Source organism: Epinephelus lanceolatus, chromosome 19 (assembly GCF_041903045.1).
Source record: "Epinephelus lanceolatus isolate andai-2023 chromosome 19, ASM4190304v1, whole genome shotgun sequence".
NCBI lineage: Eukaryota > Metazoa > Chordata > Actinopteri > Perciformes > Serranidae > Epinephelus > Epinephelus lanceolatus.
This window is the reverse complement of record NC_135752.1, coordinates 37,020,104-37,038,007: the sequence shown is the minus strand read 5'-3', so window position 1 is coordinate 37,038,007 and position 17,904 is coordinate 37,020,104. Positions and strand designations below refer to the sequence as shown.

At 39.8% G+C, this 17,904-nt stretch overlaps 1 protein-coding gene across 3 annotated transcripts in view; it reads left to right on the top strand.

Moving 5' to 3' along the window:
* The first annotated feature begins 2,501 nt into the window (after positions 1 to 2,501).
* The window catches only part of wdr7 (WD repeat domain 7), a 142,280-nt gene continuing 126,877 nt past the window's right edge, over positions 2,502 to 17,904 (top strand). For 2 of the 3 annotated variants that reach the window (XM_078161858.1, XM_033646545.2), the window contains exons 1-9: positions 2,502 to 2,672; positions 5,503 to 5,674; positions 5,795 to 5,901; positions 6,507 to 6,585; positions 8,540 to 8,714; positions 8,930 to 9,006; positions 9,108 to 9,227; positions 9,351 to 9,496; positions 12,297 to 12,399. In XM_078161858.1, coding sequence (XP_078017984.1) covers positions 5,516 to 5,674; positions 5,795 to 5,901; positions 6,507 to 6,585; positions 8,540 to 8,714; positions 8,930 to 9,006; positions 9,108 to 9,227; positions 9,351 to 9,496; positions 12,297 to 12,399 — 966 coding nt within the window. In that variant the 5' untranslated portion in view covers positions 2,502 to 2,672; positions 5,503 to 5,515. The remainder of the gene's footprint in view (positions 2,673 to 5,502; positions 5,675 to 5,794; positions 5,902 to 6,506; positions 6,586 to 8,539; positions 8,715 to 8,929; positions 9,007 to 9,107; positions 9,228 to 9,350; positions 9,497 to 12,296; positions 12,400 to 17,904) is intronic. The other variant, XM_033646546.2, reaches the window with a different exon arrangement.

Here is a 17,904-nt window from a genome sequence, read left to right as displayed (position 1 = left end):
TTTCAAGATGTACTGCACTTCCTGACCAAAGAGCACCTTCCTGGATACCATGATACTGCAACCCACATGAGCGCTTCATCTGCTGCTGTCTTCAAGCTTAAAGGATAACTTCGGCATTTTTCAACCTGGACCCTATTTCTCCCTGTAAATTGGTCTAAGAGACTGATGTGAACAACAGTTTTTAAAAACTGGTCCAGTCCAGTAAAGGCATCCTTTAACGTCTGCATGATATGTTGCTGTTATAGTTTAATGGTGCCCGGCAGCATCAGGGAGAAACATGATGGGACAGGGACGAAAGTTAAGACAGCGAAAGTCCGACTTGCAGGTGAGAGGTGTCCAACAAACACCTCCTTTCATCCGAGAGAGCGGTGTTCACGTCCTGTAAGATTATAAAGCCAAACCCTGTCGTTGCTTCCTAAACTTTACAACATGTTTTTTGTTGCCTAAACCCAACCACATGTGTTTGTTGTTGAAGAAAAAAAAACAGGGGTGTTGAACCGACGCAGTGCGTTTATGTGGACAGAGACTGGTTGTAAATACTAAATTTCCTGTGAGAACAGAAGTGTATTTTGAAAGAAGTGTCTTCCTTATGTCAGTGTGTATGTGTGGGGCGCAAAGTATGCTAGTGTATTTGAAGACGAGGTGGGCATAAGTAGAACCAGACACTGTCTTTCTGGTGATTGGCTTGTCTCAGGTCACAGCCAGTGTATTTAGAGCTGAGGAGGCATTGGCTTGAGGCAGAGGAAAGGTGCATCTCCTGCATCTCTGCACACAGATTGACTGTAGCCTTCGCCATACTGATATTTCTGTTCTTCTGAAGGTGGTTGGGCTGCCTGTTCTGTTAAGATGGTTTCCTCCTGTGTGGCTAAGTCAGGGAGGTTTGTCATTGTATTGTGGTTTAATTTCTTCAGGTTAGATTGGCTGTGATTTTAAAAATAACTTTTTGTCATATTTGCTGAAACTGTCACTATCCATGGTCGTACATGAGACTGATAATCTGTGGAAAGAATCACGTCCCTCTGCCTTCTGGCATTTGCAGGAATCCACCAGCTCGGCAAACTGCATTGCCTTTTTCTCACCTCAAATGTTTTCAGAAACATATTTTAGTGCACTGCTTTGCCACCGGGTCACAAACTGTCATAACTCTTTGTAACCATGGAGAAAAATAAAAGTTACTCTGTTTTATACGCTTCATATGTATTTTCATTGCTTTTATTTGGTCTATATATGCTGCTATTGTTTACCAGATTTTTTTTTAGCTTTTTGTCATTAAAATCAATCAATTAATCAATTAATAGAAATAAAACGTATTCCCATGCTTTCTCTCTTTGTTGGACATTTTCTGGCTTGCCTCTCATAATCTGGTTAGGACATTGGCTTTTTCCACAGTCCCTGAAATTGCACGATACAGGCAATCAAGTCACATCAAAGCATTACGTTTGACCACAGTTATCAACAGCTATTAAAAAAAATAGAAACAGTTTAAAGTAATGTTGTAATGACAGACGATGAGAAACACAAACAAGCTAAATTATTTACCAACTGTGTGGCCTGAAAATCCATCAAGCAAGACATTTGTTCAGTAAACTTTCAAAATAAAAGCAGATTCAGCTGTATCTCACAGTGTTCCTCAGTGGATCGAAGTCATAAAAAAAATAAGACTAAAAATGAAAAATAAAGATTAAAATAAGAATGTAATAATAATAATAATAATGGCAATAATAATGGTAATAATAATAATAATAATAATAATAATGATAAATAATAATGATTATCATTATTGCCTTTTAAATTGAGTTTTATGTTTTGATGACCTTTCGCATCCAAAAATCAAAAATAGGTGCAGTATGGAGATAGCTTTGTCTCAATATTATTTGTGTGAGGAGATCAACAATCCGTGTGCAAATGTGTAATCTGTAAATATAAAACAACTTCCACAAATACAGAAAAGTTTTGTAAATGCACAAAACTATTTTGCAAATGAAACAGATATGCAAATACACAAACAAATTAAAATCAAAACAAAAAAACAACAAACAAACAAACAGACTATGCATAAATGCAAATCTGTAAGCATAAATTGGAGATTCATAAATAAAAACTGGATTCACAAATATCTGTTGGGAAGAGTTAGGAAGATATTCAAAAATGCTTTTGATTTATTATTAATAATTAAATGTATTCACAGATTTTTTTGGCATTTGTGAAATATATTTTTGTATTTGCAGGTCTGTTTTAGTTTCTTATTTTTAGTTTTTTTTGTGTGTGTTTGTGGGAGGTGTTTTACACACAATCAAATTGTTCACACAAATAATATTGAGACAAGTCTGTCTCCATAATGTAGAAATGAGGGAATTAAAAAAAAATATTTGTGGTTATTTTGTCAGTATAATTACTATAAAAACATCCATACTCCTACAAAGAACGAGGAATATTTAGTGTGCTCTTTCTAGAAAAAGGAATACTGCATGATTTTATTTTGAAGTCCTGAAACCGGAAGCGGCTCTCAGCTATCAGGTGATCAGCTAGCCGAACAGATCGGTTTGTCGGTGAGACAAGAAGCTACAAACAAGCCGAAATTGAGGATAATTTCTGTTTTTATCCGCCACGGAGGGAACCGTCCGTCGACAAGCCTTCTTTCAGAGGGAAATGTTCCAGTAGGACCGCTTGTGGTTCGTATTTACAGTTTTAATTTCAGTTTTCATCGCAGTGTTTTGGTTCCGTTAGCCGTTACGCTAACCCGGAAGTCGCGACATTGCAGGTATAATTTAGCGTTAGCGTCACACATATCACAGTTAATGTGTCCTCTAACGTCTGATAATGAGACATTGGTAGCTTTTAGGTAAAATGTCGGCAGGGCTATCTGCTGCAGGATGTCTCCCAGGTGTCAGTGACTGTTGTGCAGCTGAATTAAATGGACGCCCCTTTAAACGTTGCTGTGCAGCCTGCACACCTGCACATAACGCCAAGGTTAATCATCCAGATGTAGCGTGAAATCACACAAACTGATGATGTTTCGATGGCAGAGTGTTTACTGTGTGGTATTTATTTTTGTTAAAGGGTCACTGCTGTTTTCTGTCGCTGTCTTCGTGACAGAGCAGTGACTCGTGACTCACTGACGGTGTAACGTTATTCATTCAGTCTGAAGGTACGACACGACCAATGCGGTAATATAGCGGTTTGACAAGACCTGTAGGTTGTAGTAATGTTAATGTCAGCATGCTGCTATATTATTCTTAACACGTAATAACGGGTCAACATGCTAAACGTTAGTGTATTAGCATGCTAGCGTGGCATGCTATGTGTTTAGCATCTTTAGCATGCTTCATTTCTCTCAGTGGTACACACAGTTCCTACAGAGACACAGCTGTGAACATCAAAGCTCCCATTATAGGTTATTTCCCCCCTTAAATAAATGATATAAGCTGCGTTTTGTGTTCACTCAGATTTGCTTGAAGATCTGATCCAATGAATTGTGACAAATATGCAATAATATAATGTCTTCATACAGTATATGCAGTGTGCAGGATTATATATGACCAAGATGATGCCAACATGTTAAAGCACACTGTGTATTTTAAACTGTAAATATATCATTTATGATTTTCAGGTGCAGTGGACGTGTTAGTGTTGAAAGATTACCAGAACTATACGGCTGATATTAACTGTTCATCATAGTGACGCAGGCTGTCCCTCCTAGCTCAATAAGATTTTTCTAATACAAAATACATTTTCGAGAGTGATTCATTGTGCTGAAAGATGTGACTCATCTCTAATTAGAAGTTTAATTGCAAGCAGACAACAATCACAAAAACAACAGTATATTTATATACTTGCAGATACAAAGAATATTGTGTGACTTCAGACCTTCTTTCCTCATTATCCTCTTTTTAAATAGTGTGTATCCTATGAAGTTTCTTTAATATTTTACACTGACAGTATAATCATCATCTCTCTGTGTACCCGCTACTGTATATTACAGTTTAAGGTTGTGCACAGAGCCTACTGGTCTGAAGTGTTCAAGTGATGAGGCTTCGCTTATTCACATGTACTGGATGTGTCCAAGCCTTGAAAAATACTGGAAGGATGTTTTCCAATCCTTATCCTCTATCCTGAACTTTAATCTTCAACCCAACCCCCTGGTCGCCCTCTTTGGCACCACCAGAGAACATGATGTACACCTGACTCCGAGACAATGCTGCAAACTGTCTTTTGCCTCTCTGCTGGTCAGACGGGCAGCTCTAATCAGATGGAGGGATGCTGCCCTGCCCACCCATGCCCAATGGCTGACGGACATTATGTCCTGCCTTAATCTTGGAAAGATTTGCTACTAAATTAGTAACTCAAATAAAAAATTCCAAAAGGTTTGGGGCCACTTTCTAAAGTACTGTCAGAGCTGCCAGTTAAACTGAGGATTTAATGTTTGTTTCCACTTGGTGCTTTACGTCAGTGTACACTCTGATGAAGTACCCCATCATTCTGACCCTGCCTTATACATAAGCATCTCCCCCTCTCTTTTAATATTGAGCCTGACTTTCACTTCATCTGTCATTTTTTGTAGCACTATTGAGGGTATGGTGGACCGTTCTACTGACGATATTGCAGCTGTTATTCGGGGTTAGGCTATGGGGAGGATTGTGCTTTGATTTCAAGCTTTGTTCCCCATCATACATATGTCTTAAGGTTAATATCCGCTGTGAACATACTTTGTCTAATCCTGTTAAAACTGAATGAAAATATTCTTGATAAGTACATAATTTTTAAGTTGGTTAGGAGACCAGGCATCCTTTAGGGGGTCTATTAAATTGTCAACACCAAAAAATGTGGCCGTGACTGTTGTACGTATGGAATCCAGTTTGACCATAGCTCCATAAATCTGTTCATTTGTAGGCGAAGTAGCTTTATCAGTTTTTAATGTGAGCATGTACCAGACTTGTGTATTCATGTATAAGTATGTACGCCTTACCCGGGGATACTCAACTTGCTTTGCCCGGGGGGCACTTTTGCAAAATGACAGGTGGCCAGGGCCAGTTGCAGCAGTCCCAAGCAGATATGTACGCAATGGCGTTATAAGGATTTGAGAACATTTGGGGCTTAGCCTGGACCTTTGTTGGGTTGTCCAGGCTCTGTTTTGATGCTTTTAATGCACTCTGGCATCTCATTTACATTAAAAGCACCAAAAAATTCCCAGTGTAAATCAATTTATTTTCATTGTGAATTTGAAAATGGTTTGGGGGCATCCTGGCACTGTACATGGGCCAGATTTGTTTGATCTAAGTTGGGTATCACTGACCTAACTCATGACTTGCCTAGCACTTTCCAGAGGTTTTCCAATTTGTATCACACTCATAAACACTTTAAGGATTTTTATCTTATGTATTGTCAGACTTCCCTTAATCAGTACTGTCTGAAACCCAGAGGACTCATCGATCGATTGATTGATCGATCGATCGATCTCTCTCTGTCTGTCAGTCTCATTTTGTCCCTGTCTCTCCTCTCCAGACACATCAGCATAATGTCGGGGAACAACTTGGTTCTACCCATAGTGCTGTGGGGCCGCACGGCTCCCACCCACTGCATCAGCAGTCTGCTGGTGATGGACGACTTCAGCACCATCATCACCGGCTGCCATGACGGTCAGATCTGTCTCTGGGACATGACACCTGAGCTGGAGGTACTGATGATGATGATGATGATGATGATGACGATGATGTTTGTGATTATTTGTCACCCACCACTTTCTTTGTTTCTTATAATCTTGTTAACTCCTGTTCGTCTTTTGTTTACTGCTCAGATTTGTCCCAGGGCCATGTTGTTTGGTCACACAGCCTCCATCACCTGTCTGTCTAAAGCCAGTGCATGCAGTGACAAACAGTACATCGTCAGCGCTTCAGAGAGCGGGTGAGTATGTTTTTATCACACACACATCTGTCAGGAATTATGGCTGTTTTCTGAACCGAACTAGACTACTGCTGGTTTAAGAATAGTCACATAAAGGATACTGACTTGTGATTTAAGTACAGATGTAATGATCAAATACACTCACTGGCCACTTTATTAGGTACACCTTACTAGTACCAGGTTGGACCCCCTTTTTAATTCTTGGTGTCATAGACTCAACAAGGTGCTGGAAACATTCCTCAGAGGTTTTGGTCCTTATTGACATGATGACATCACACAGTTGCTGCAGATTTGTCAGCTGCGCAGGTCGCCTTCCATCTCATTATTTAAATGCAGTCGCATGCGATTGGTATGAAGTAGTACACTGACCGATCACAGCAGACTGGGCTTTTTTGGGAGTGGGTGTTAAAGAGACAGGCGCTAAAACAGAGTGTTTCAGACAGAGGGTGAAAGGAAAATAAAGTGTTTGAGCATTAAAGCATCTAAAACATGTTCTAAAACAAACCCAAAATATAAGTATGAACATGAAAATGAGGTCCCCTTGTACTGCAGATAATTTCCTACTCATTTACAATTAACTAACTTCAGTTTATTCGTGTTTCCAGAGAGATGTGTTTATGGGATGTGAACGATGGACGCTGTATCGAGTTCACCAAGCTGGCCTGTGCTCACACTGGCATACAGGTAAGACATAGTAACACATATTAAACCTCAAAGCTGGTATTCAGATACACATACAGTACAGGCCAAAAGTTTGGACACACCTTCTCATTCAATGCGTTTTCTTTATTTTCATGACTATTTACATTGTAGATTCTCACTGAAGGCATCAAAACTATGAATGAACACATGTGGAGTTATGTACTTAACAAAAAAAGGTGAAATAACTGAAAACATGTTTTATATTCTAGTTTCGTCAAAATACCCACCCTTTGCTCTGATTACTGCTTTGCACGCTCTTGGCATTCTCTCAATGAGCTTCAAGAGGTAGTCACCTGAAATGGTTTTCCAACAGTCTTGAAGGAGTTCCCAGAGGTGTTTAGCACTTGTTGGCCCCTTTGCCTTCACTCTGCGGTCCAGCTCACCCCAAACCATCTGGATTGGGTTCAGGTCCGGTGACTGTGGAGGCCAGGTCATCTGCCGCAGCACTCCATCACTCTCCTTCTTGGTCAAATAGCCCTTACACAGCCTGGAGGTGTGTTTGGGGTCATTGTCCTGTTGAAAAATAAATGATCGTCCAACTAAACGCAAACCGGATGGGATGGCATGTCGCTGCAGGATGCTGTGGTAGCCATGCTGGTTCAGTGTGCCTTCAATTTTGAATAAATCCCCAACAGTGTCACCAGCAAAACACCCCCACACCATCACACCTCCTCCTCCATGCTTCACAGTGGGAACCAGGCATGTGGAATCCATCCGTTCACCTTTTCTGCGTCTCACAAAGACACGGCGGTTGGAACCAAAGATCTCAAATTTGGACTCATCAGACCAAAGCACAGATTTCCACTGGTCTAATGTCCATTCCTTGTGTTTCTTGGCCCAAACAAATCTCTTCTGCTTGTTGCCTCTCCTTAGCAGTGGTTTCCTAGCAGCTATTTGACCATGAAGGCCTGATTGGCGCAGTCTCCTCTTAACAGTTGTTCTAGAGATGGGTCTGCTGCTAGAACTCTGTGTGGCATTCATCTGGTCTCTGATCTGAGCTGCTGTTAACTTGCCATTTCTGAGGCTGGTGACTCGGATGAACTTATCCTCAGAAGCAGAGGTGACTCTTGGTCTTCCTTTCCTGGGTCGGTCCTCATGTGTGCCAGTTTCGTTGTAGCGCTTGATGGTTTTTGCGACTCCACTTGGGGACACATTTAAAGTTTTTGCAATTTTCCGGACTGACTGACCTTCATTTCTTAAAGTAATGATGGCCACTCGTTTTTCTTTAGTTAGCTGATTGGTTCTTGCCATAATATGAATTTTAACAGTTGTCCAATAGGGCTGTCGGCTGTGTATTAACCTGACTTCTGCACAACACAACTGATGGTCCCAACCCCATTGATAAAGCAAGAAATTCCACTAATTAACCCTGATAAGGCACACCTGTGAAGTGGAAACCATTTCAGGTGACTACCTCTTGAAGCTCATGGAGAGAATGCCAAGAGTGTGCAAAGCAGTAATCAGAGCAAAGGGTGGCTATTTTGAAGAAACTAGAATATAAAACATGTTTTCAGTTATTTCACCTTTTTTTGTTAAGTACATAACTCCACATGTGTTCATTCATAGTTTTGATGCCTTCAGTGAGAATCTACAATGTAAATAGTCATGAAAATAAAGAAAACGCATTGAATGAGAAGGTGTGTCCAAACTTTTGGCCTATACTGTACCTTGGCTTTGTCTTTCATAAGCACAAACAAAGGTCAGTCTCAAATGGTGCCCAAGTACTGTAATATGACATGGTATATTCATCATGATTTATATTTTTACAGAACTAATTCCACCAGTTTAAGAAAGCCACGTCATACTGTCAATATAAATCAACATACCTGCAAATTTTTCAGATTAAAAGTATGGCAGGAAATTGAGTGGTTTTTGCCCTTTGAGAGGCTGGAAGGCTTAAATATGTTGTCTTTCCATTTCCTCTGTGGTTCTCCAGTTCTACCAGTTCACCATCGGCACTGAGAGGGAGGGGCGTCTGCTTTGCAACGGCCACTACCCAGAAATCCTTGTGGTGGACGCCACCAGCCTGGAGGTCCTGTACTCGCTGGTGTCCAAGATCTCTCCTGACTGGATCAGCTCCATGAGCATCATCCGATCCCACCGGACACAAGGTGAGAGACACAGGAGGAGCTGGAAAAGACTTTGGTGATTATAATCCAGCACGGAGCACATGTCTCTGATTTTTCACCTCCTGCCCCATTTACCAGTGTTTCCACCTCTAGCTCTACCTTCAGATGCAAATTGAGCCCACTTTTGGATGTAACATGAGGCACTAACTTTGACTCGGTGGCTCTCTATCTGTCTGTCTGTGTGTCTGTGTGTGTAGAGGACACGGTGGTGGCAGTGTCAGTGACAGGGATTTTAAAGGTCTGGATCATCACAGCTGAGGTCAGCAAGATGCAGGTACACCGCCTAACGGGTGTTTGTTCATCAAAGAAATACATCAGTCTTGTGTGTCAGCGCAGGCTCTAATTTATTGTGTGTGTGTGTGTGTGTGTGTTCAGGACCTGGACCCTGTCTTTGAGGAAGAGTCCAAACCCATCTACTGTCAGGGCTGTCAGAGTATTTCCTTCTGTACCTTCACTCAGAGCAGCCTGCTGGTCGTCTGCTCCAAGTACTGGAGGGTAAGAACCTGCATTACTAACAACCAGGGACAAAAGCACTGCATGGACGTGAAACTTTGACCCTAGTCTGACCCTGCCCGAGCTGTACTACATAAATAAATATCTCTTTCTGGTGTATGTCAGGTGTTTGACGCAGGCGACTACTCGTTGCTCTGCTCGGTGCCCAGTGACAACGACCAGGCCTGGACCGGAGGAGAGTTCATCGCCGCAGATAAAGTCATCATCTGGACCGAAGATGGCTGCAGTTACATCTACAAGCTGCCCGCCAGGTAAACCTGCTGCTGCTCTGGCTCCCACTTCACTGACAGGGTTCCCACAGGAATTTGAGAACAAAAAATAGATAAGTTAAGGCCTTGGATGTTTTTTAAAACAGACAAAAATAGAGATTAGTCATTGAAAGTACCTGAATTTATGCATTTTGTGCAAGAATAGGACAGTTCTTTTATATATACAGTACAGGCCAAAAGTTTGGACACACCTTCTCATTCATTGCGTTTTCTTTATTCTCATGACTATTTACATTGTAGATTCTCACTGAAGGCATCAAAACTATGAATGAACACATGTGGAGTTATGTACTTAACAAAAAAAGGTGAAATAACTGAAAATATATTTTATGTTCTAGTTTCTTCAAAATAGCCACCCTTTGCTCTGATTACTGCTTTGCACACTCTTGGCATTCTCTCCATGAGCTTCAAGAGGTAGTCACCTGAAATGGTTTCCACTTCACAGGTGTGCCTTATCAGGGTTAATTAGTGGAATTTCTTGCTTTATCAATGGGGTTGGGACCATCAGTTGTGTTGTGCAGAAGTCAGGTTAATACACAGCCGACAGCCCTATTGGACAACTGTTAAAATTCATATTATGGCAAGAACCAATCAGCTAACTAAAGAAAAACAAGTGGCCATCATTACTTTAAGAAATGAAGGTCAGTCAGTCCGGAAAATTGCAAAAACTTTAAATGTGTCCCCAAGTGGAGTCGCAAAAACCATCAAGCGCTACAACGAAACTGGCACACATGAGGACCGACCCAGGAAAGGAAGACCAAGAGTCACCTCTGCTTCTGAGGATAAGTTCATCCGAGTCACCAGCCTCAGAAATGGCAAGTTAACAGCAGCTCAGATCAGAGACCAGATGAATGCCACACAGAGTTCTAGCAGCAGACCCATCTCTAGAACAACTGTTAAGAGGAGACTGCGCCAATCAGGCCTTCATGGTCAAATAGCTGCTAGGAAACCACTGCTAAGGAGAGGCAACAAGCAGAAGAGATTTGTTTGGGCCAAGAAACACAAGGAATGGACATTAGACCAGTGGAAATCTGTGCTTTGGTCTGATGAGTCCAAATTTGAGATCTTTGGTTCCAACCGCCGTGTCTTTGTGAGACGCAGAAAAGGTGAACGGATGGATTCCACATGCCTGGTTCCCACTGTGAAGCATGGAGGAGGAGGTGTGATGGTGTGGGGGTGTTTTGCTGGTGACACTGTTGGGGATTTATTCAAAATTGAAGGCACACTGAACCAGCATGGCTACCACAGCATCCTGCAGCGACATGCCATCCCATCCGGTTTGCGTTTAGTTGGACGATCATTTATTTTTCAACAGGACAATGACCCCAAACACACCTCCAGGCTGTGTAAGGGCTATTTGACCAAGAAGGAGAGTGATGGAGTGCTGCGGCAGATGACCTGGCCTCCACAGTCACCGGACCTGAACCCAATCCAGATGGTTTGGGGTGAGCTGGACCGCAGAGTGAAGGCAAAGGGGCCAACAAGTGCTAAACACCTCTGGGAACTCCTTCAAGACTGTTGGAAAACCATTTCAGGTGACTACCTCTTGAAGCTCATGGAGAGAATGCCAAGAGTGTGCAAAGCAGTAATCAGAGCAAAGGTTGGCTATTTTGAAGAAACTAGAATATAAAACATGTTTTCAGTTATTTCACCTTTTTTTGTTAAGTACATAACTCCACATGTGTTCATTCATAGTTTTGATGCCTTCAGTGAGAATCTACAATGTAAATAGTCATGAAAATAAAGAAAACGCATTGAATGAGAAGGTGTGTCCAAACTTTAGGCCTGTACTGTGTATATATATATATATATATATATATATATGTGTGTGTGTGTGTGTGTGTGTGTGTACATATATATATATATATATATGTATATATATATATATATATGTGCACGCAATATCAATATCAATATCAATATCAGTGTTTCAGAGAGAGAGAGACAGAAGGAGAAAAACACTGTATTTTAAATATATATATACAAATTATTTTCAAAATAATGAGTTTGTTTCTCAAAATGATGACATCATATCTCCCAAAAATAACTTAATATCTCCAAATTATGAGTTATCTTAAAATATTGAAAAGCTTTCTCAAAATAATGACTTAATATCTCCAAAAATGAACTCTGTGTCTCCACAGAGTGTTAAGTGTCTCCAAATAACGAGTTTGTTTCTCAAAACAATGACTTAGTATCTCCAAATAATGTATTCATATCTCTGAATAATGACTGTATATCTCCAAATAATGGGTTAATATCTCCAAATTATGAGTTATCTTAAAATAATGAAAAGCTTTCCCCAAAATGACTTGATATCTCCAAATATTAACTTAATATCTCCAAATAATTAGTTAGTTTTTAAAATAATAAGAAATATTCTTCTAATAGTGACTTAGTATTGTTTCTCAGTATTTAGAGATATTGATTAATTATTTATTTAGAGATTAGCAAGTCATTTTGAGAGTTCCTCATTATTTTGAGATACAAAGTCATTATTTTGATAGAGTTTCTCATTGTCCTGACATAATAGAATTTTTTTTTTATCCTAAGCCGTGTCTTAAGCTGTGTTGTGTTGGGTCCTTAATGTGAAGGAATTGGGTCTGGAAAGGTTTTAACAGTCCCTAAACTTTAAAATAGTTGACTCTGAGTCATGCTCTGTTAAAGTCATGGCAGCGGTACAAGCACTGACGTTCAAAGGCATATATAGGTCTTTCTGACTGTCTATGTGACACAAACTATACACATAGACTTATTGTGTGTGTGTGTGTGTGTTCCTCAGCTGTCTGCCTGCCAGTGAACATTTCCGCAGTGATGTTGGAAAAACGAAAGAAGGCTCCATCCCTCCGCTGGTCTACAGCATCGCCGACCGCTCAGACAAACAGGTCAGTGCTCAGTCCGTCACTCTGTAAACTTTGTGCCTGACAATTATATTAAATAATATTTGAAATATATTGTTGTACAGACTTGGAACTCGTGAGAAGCTCAGGACAGTGTTGTACTGTACTCTCTTGCTGCACACTAGAAGAAATTGATTGTGATGTTGCATAGTGTTAGCTGTTTTAGATATTTCTTGTTAAAGCTCTGAGTTTTTGAAGATGGGTTGTGTGAGGTATAGTCAGTGTATTACATACAGTAGATGGCAGTCAGCACACCTCCAGTTTGGAGAAGCAGGCTGGAGTACCACCATGGAAACTAAACAATGTACTACTGTGGACGGGGGCAGCAGCAAAAATGTATTATAGCCACCAGAGAACTGAACTGTAATTGAAGCAGTTATCTGTGCTCTCTTCAAAGCCAGACCCCTTTGACAAAAACAGCAATTCTACTTCACATAGCACAGTAGCTGCTGGTCTAGGACTGCCTCCATCAATTCGTTTGTTCGGTTATTTTGTGTCTTTGGTGAATCCTAACTAACACTTTTAGACACCAAAGTCACACAATAATATAAACAAACTAACTAATTGAGGCCGAACTAGTGCAACAGCTCACATGTTCAGCAAGGTAAAATTACTGTTTTTGTCAGTGGGGTCTGGCTTTGAATAGAGCATAGTTTTACTTTTAGGTTAGTTGCCCTTTGGAAAGGGCTGTCTGACGGCAAGATGAAGCATTGAAAACATTCTAAATATAGCGCACACTTGAACTCATATTCAGTCTTTTTGGTGGTAACATACGTTTTGCTGCTGCCCCTGTCCACAGCAGCACATTGCTTAGCTTCTGTGGCAGTACTCCAGCCTGCTTCTCCAAACTTGGGTCTTGCCGACTGAAATCTAGTGTAGGTAATACTCTGACTATGGATAAGTACCTCATACAACCTCACTTCAAGAAATCCAAACTATTCCTTTAAGGATATTTTGGTGTTTTACCTACTTACTTTGGTCTTCACTTCTTAGACGGTTTAAACCCAATTTTCCCTCCATTAGTAGACAGATGCCTCTTCTTATGATTTAGCTTTTTGAAGTACATGTTTTCAGAGATGTTATGATACTTTACTTATGCTAAACAATATGAACATACAGTTTGTTCCACTACATCTTTACTAGTTTTGCTGATATTTACAGGCAAATATAAAACAGTGAAACAGGGGATCTTATTGATACGGAGAATCAACTCTCTGACCGAGCTAGACTAATCTTAACGGTTTTGGCGTGAGTTGCAGAGTGTTGGAGATATCAGCTGGAGAGATGTCTGCCTTCTCTCAGCTTGTGGTGCTCAAAGTGCCAATAAAATACTTTAATTTAAATAATAATAATTTAAAAAACATCAAAGTCTCTTTCCAGAAATCATGACCTGGTTACTCAAGATAATCCACAGACCTTGTTGTGAGCAGTTTCATGTAGGAACTATTTTCTTTCTATGGAACTACATACGCCAACCAGATCACCAAGCAGAAGGAAGTGTGCATCTACTGCTAGCTCACCTAGCACCACTAAGCTAGCTAATGTTACAGCTCAGCCGAAGAGGACACCATTAATGTTTAAAATCTTGCGCTGTCACGAGCCTCTCGTCCATGAGTAGCTGCACAATTCCTTCTGCATGGTGATACAGTTGGCTGATGTAGTTTGGTAGAAAGAACATTTTTTTGTCACCTTGAGCACTGCAAGCTAAGTGATATCTAGTTCCATTATATTGGAGAGAAGGCCGATATCTCCAACACTTGGCAACTCACACCAAAATAATCGAGACTGATGAATAGCTCCACAGGTAAGAAGAAAAATATTTGATTTTGGGGTGAACTGTCCCTTTAAATAATCCAGTTAACATGATACTGGGCTAAATGAGCCAGTTAAATGCTGCACTGCAGTCAGCAGTAGATGTTGGGTTTGTACAGTGGCTTCATCTGTACAGTAGCTATAGTTGTCCTGTGGTGTTTTGTTGGCAGTCTAACTGTTTTGTTTGTATTGACGATATTTGCTTTGATTTAGGATCATCGGGGCTCACATCAGGCACACAGATTAGGCTGAGTCGTTTTTTTCCAAGTGTGAAGGAAAGAGAATCATTTTATATTAACTTCATAGACTAACATGACAGATTGGAGATTTTGTCGGCCCTCACTGTCCCATCTGACAGAATGAGTCACCAAAAATCAGCCTCAGCTTTATCAAGAGACTGGAATTTTCTAATTTCGACACCTTGGAAAAAGTTGATATTCAATACCATTTACGATACCACAAGGAATTAATTGACACTGAGGGCATAAAATAAAAATAAAAATCATTAAAAGACCAGCTTTTTTTATACCTTCACGCCGGTGATAGCTGTGGCAGGAGGCATTATGTTTTCGGGTTGTCCATCCTTGTGGACACGATATCTCACAAACGCCTCAAAGGTCATTTCTTCAAATTTGGCACAAATGTCCACTTGGACTTAACGATAAGTGATTCATTTTTGGTGGTCATAGGTCAAAGGTTAAGGTCAGCGTGACCTTGTATCAGTCCCATCCTTGTGAACGCGTTATCTCAAGAACGCCTTTATGAGAGTTCTTCAGATTTGGCACAAATGTTTACTTTCACTCAACAGTGAAATAGTTGGATTTCAGTGGTCAAAGGTCAAGGTCACTGTGACCTTGTGTCTGTTTCATTCTCGTGAACACATTATCTCAAGGAAGTTCTTCAAATTTAGCACAAATGTCCACTTGGACTTAAGAATAAACTGATTAGAATTAATTGATCAAAGGTTACAGGTCAAGGTCAGTGTGGCCTCACAAAAATTGGTTTTAGCCATAATTAAAAGATTTCATACGCTAGCTATGACAAAATTTCACAGAAATATCTAACAGCATAAAATGATAAAGTGATGACAATTTAAATCCAAAAGGTCAAAGGTCAGCATCACTGTGACATCATAATGTTTTGCATAAAACACTTTTCTGGCCATTATTCAAGGTCATAACTAAGAGGAAATATTTGGTCTGAATTGGAGACTCTAATCTTGGGTGCCGACCCTGAAACTGTGCCGATTGTATAGATCTTTTGTGCTGTCGCGGAAAATGTGTGTGTAGCATCCGTGTTTTCACAGACGTGGATGTAATCTGTAACAGAAACTATTCTAGTTTTTGAGAATTTAATAACAACAATTACATCTACTGACTTAACGTTTTACTAATTGATACAGCAGAGTATTGCTATATTTTGCATTGGCAAAATTGTGTCAGTACACGGACCCTTAGTATCGATCTTATTTTGGTATAATATAAATTCTAAATATTTCAAATACAGATAAACTGCTTTTTCAGTCCGCTCTATACATATTACTGTAATAAAAATAGTCTGTACTGGGCGACTGTAGAATCATGGTGGCGAACATGGTGACTTCCATAGTGAAGGACCTGCTCCCTATGTAGATATAAATGTCTCATTCTAAGGTAAAGAAAACACAATTCTTATTTTCAGGTGATTTTACACTAAAGAAAACATGTTTATTATATGATATATGATACATTTCTGCCAATATATCCCTCTAAACCCAACACACTGGACCTTTAAATCAGATGGTGAATGGCAAGGTTTAATCCGTGTGTGTGATCCTGACCCCTGGTGTTTTGTGTGTTCTGTGTAGTTATAATTTCATTTTGGACCTTCAGTATGTTACTGTTATATGTGTATTTATAATTTCCTGTCTTGTAGTTATTTATTTGTTGTCTGTGCCTTTTTGTTATTTTTGTTGTTCCTTTTATTTATTTTTTGTCCTCCGATGCTGCCATGCCCCCCTCCCTCCTTTGACCTCCTGACTCCTCTCAGAAGGAAGGAGGAGGAGGTGAGGAGGAGGAGGAGGAGGTGGTTGTGGAGGTGATGTGCCTCCCTGCCAGCGGGTGCGACTTGGAGCTCTACACCCCAGGGCTGCTATTCCACCACCGGCCTCTAGAGGCACCAGTAAGCCCGAGAAAATGCACTCTGAATACCGGAGGCAGGAAGAAGAAGGTTCACCTTCTTGGCTGAGCTGCAAAAGTTAAAATGGACAGAATTAAGCTGCGTACACTTTCAAATATCTTCAAATATAAACTTTAAAAATCAGTTCATCCATTTACATGTGTTGCAAAGTTAGATTTTCTGCACCATTAAATGAAAGCACAACGATATACTATTTTTAAAGGACCATACCAATGATTGAGCATGTTTAAGACTCAAAATTATTCATTCTTTATATTACTGCCGAATATACAGTATTGAAATATGTTCAATACTTTTGGGATATTTGTAAAATGAGGCCCAGAAACAGTTGTTTTTATTATTTTATTGTTTTGATTAATTGGCAGATTGTTAAGTTTATAAAATGTCAGTGTATCTTCCTAAAGCCTGAGGTCAAAATACTCAGTTTCCATGATATAAAGCAACATGTCCTCACAGAAGAGAATCTGGAACCAGAGAATATTTGATGTTTTTGCTTCTCAAATAACCTGAAGGTTCTGTATACAATATTCAGAGCATTAATACAGCAGCACACCACTATCTGCTATGTAAAGATATAGTGGAGTAATGGCAAACGAAATCCGGTTAGCAGGGATGCACAATGAAATCGGCTGGTATTGGCGAAACTAATAATCTTTAATTATCATTTTAATCATCAGATCATTTTTGCACTGGAAAAAAAGACTTTGACAACTAAAAATTGACTGTGATGGATTATCTCCCTGCAGCAATTTTGAAGCTCTGATTTTCACAGAAATGAACTTCGACCAACATCAAGTTCAAATCTCAGAAAAAACTGTGGTATGGTCCTTTAAAGTGTGTCAGATGCCAGTAGTTTAGTGTAAGATTCAAGATCAGCGTGAGGTTTTAAATGTACTTTGAGATAAAGAGACAGAAAATTTGAATAGTTTTTGTTTAAAAAAAAAAAAAAAGTTTCTTGTATTTGCAGCTCAGCCAGAAAGTACTGAGCTGAGATGAGAGGAGCAAACTGTGGGAACAGCAGTGAAAACACAGACATCCACTCAGCGGCTCACATTCACCCTGCACCTTGGTAATAAACAGGGAGATAATGTCAGTCTAATGTTATTTTTTATCCCGTTTAGACCTACATACTAAAACATTTCAGAAACAAAATGAAATCCTATAACTAAAATAGATAAATAAACCATAGATTGATTACATGGGAAGTTTAGAAATTTAAAAAAAGGCAGTGTGGTGCATCTTGCATTTTTCAACCTGCAAAAAGGTTTATTTGTGATCAGGGCCTTGATAATGACCTCTTAGGTGGGTCTTTTTAGGTAGCTAAAATCTGTCATCTCTTAGTTTCTGTGCTGGTAGATTTGGTTTATCAAAGATTATAGCAGAGCCACATCAGATAGGTCAGACCACCTTGTTTAAATATATATCTTAAGACGCTACAGTTACGGCTAAAAAATGACAACCATAATTGCTCAATCAATTGCCACTTGTTTACCAGGAAGT